This window comes from Pteropus vampyrus, unplaced genomic scaffold (assembly GCF_000151845.1).
Source record: "Pteropus vampyrus isolate Shadow unplaced genomic scaffold, Pvam_2.0 Scaffold296, whole genome shotgun sequence".
Taxonomy (NCBI): domain Eukaryota; kingdom Metazoa; phylum Chordata; class Mammalia; order Chiroptera; family Pteropodidae; genus Pteropus; species Pteropus vampyrus.
This window is the reverse complement of record NW_011889077.1, coordinates 399,843-401,472: the sequence shown is the minus strand read 5'-3', so window position 1 is coordinate 401,472 and position 1,630 is coordinate 399,843. Positions and strand designations below refer to the sequence as shown.

The 1,630-nt window shown below is 59.4% G+C and overlaps 1 protein-coding gene across 1 annotated transcript in view; it reads right to left on the bottom strand.

Moving 5' to 3' along the window:
* Window positions 1-1,630, bottom strand: part of TSPEAR (thrombospondin type laminin G domain and EAR repeats) — a 48,693-nt gene that overhangs the window by 23,901 nt on the left and 23,162 nt on the right. The window contains exon 2 of the mRNA XM_023521131.1: window positions 141-371. Within this exon, the coding sequence (XP_023376899.1) occupies window positions 141-371 (231 nt within the window). The remainder of the gene's footprint in view (window positions 1-140; window positions 372-1,630) is intronic.

Sequence of the window (1,630 nt, the reverse complement as noted above, 5' to 3'; positions counted from 1 at the left end):
CAGTCACAGCGGTTATTTCTAACCTTGACCCTCCACGGCCCACACTGCACTACGCCGGCCACCCCTGGACGGCCACACGGGACCTGGCGGCACTCAGCACCAGGCGACCCCCCCCAGCATCCTGGTACCTACATGTCCACAGGGACGCCGCAGTCCGTGGTGAGGGAAAAGGAGCTTTCAGACACAGCCAAGACCAGCGTGTGCCACTGGCTGTCCATCAGGGCCGGGCTCCAGAAGGACACGCGGGTCTGCCAGGCGCCCGCCGCATCCTCGCTGAGGAACAGGAAGTGCAGCCGCGTGGGCGAGAACCGCAGGCCCAGCAGCAGCGCGTCCGGCCCCTCCGCCAGCACCGAGAACACGTACTCGTTCTTCTGCAAGAGAGGGCGGGCAGGTGTGTGCGGGCGGGCGAGGGCGGGCAGGTGTGTGCGGGCAGGCGAGGGCAGGCGGGCGAGGGCACACGAGGTGAAGGTGGGCAGGGAGGATGGGCCTGATGGAGTGACCACGTCTGTGATAAAACCAGCTGCACGGCTCACACCTGTGAGAATGGCTGCTGTGAAAGGAGCAGAGAGCGGCAGGCGCTGGCCGGGTCGCGGAGAGACAGGACCCCGAGCACAGTCGCTGGGAAAACAGTACGCAGCTCCCTCCGCTTGATACCGAGTCACCCCGTGACCCGCCAATCCCACGCGTGGGGACCAACCCCAAGGAACCGAAAGCGGGGACTTAAAGAGATATTTGCACCCCACGTCACTGCCGCATCCTTCACAAGAGCTAAACCGTGGCCACAACCCGGTGTCCCCCTGTGGTCCACGGATGAGCAAGGGGCATCATTCAGCCTCGAGGAGGAAGTCTGTCCCCAGCCTCGAGGAGGAAGTCTGTCCCCAGCCTCGAGGAGGAAGTCTGTCCCCAGGACCGTGAGGACATTACGCTCCGCAAAACAAGCCAGGCAGAAAGACAAACGTCGGGCGATTCCACGGACATGAGGTCCCTAGAGAGGTCACATTCATAGAGACGTAGGTGGTGGTGCCGGGGGCTGGGGACGGGGCTGGGCAGTGAGTGTTCAATGGGGACAGTTTCATTCTGGGAAGATGGAAAAAGTCCTGGAGATGATGGTGGTGATGGTCGCCCCACACTGAGAATACATCTAATGCCACTTTGCCCATAGATACGGTTAAGGTGGTAAACTTCACGTTGACTGTGTTTTATCGGAATTTTTAAAACCACTCATCCCGCTACCCGCAACGCCCTCACCCCACAATGGTGACCTCAAACACAACGTGAACTCGGAACCCCAGCAACTGCAGCCACTGCTTAGAAACAACGTAAACAACCCCGGCCGACTGTGCAGAAACAAGGTGGACTGGATTCTATGTAATGGCCGCTTAAAGTCTGCTCATCCCTAGTCGAACACAAGTAAAAGGGTGAACAGTTGGAAGTGATCAAACCTGAACGCCAAAGCCCCTGCCGACGAGCTACGGAGCACGATTTTCTTAGTGCGTCTGTGCCGTGCCCCACGGCAGGCCACATCCTGCGACGTCATTCTAAGGAAGTGAAAGCCACCATGGTCCTCATGTTTAATTTAGTGCCCGATTCGGCGAAGTCCACTTGGCTCAGCGTGGGTTACGTGGCCTCT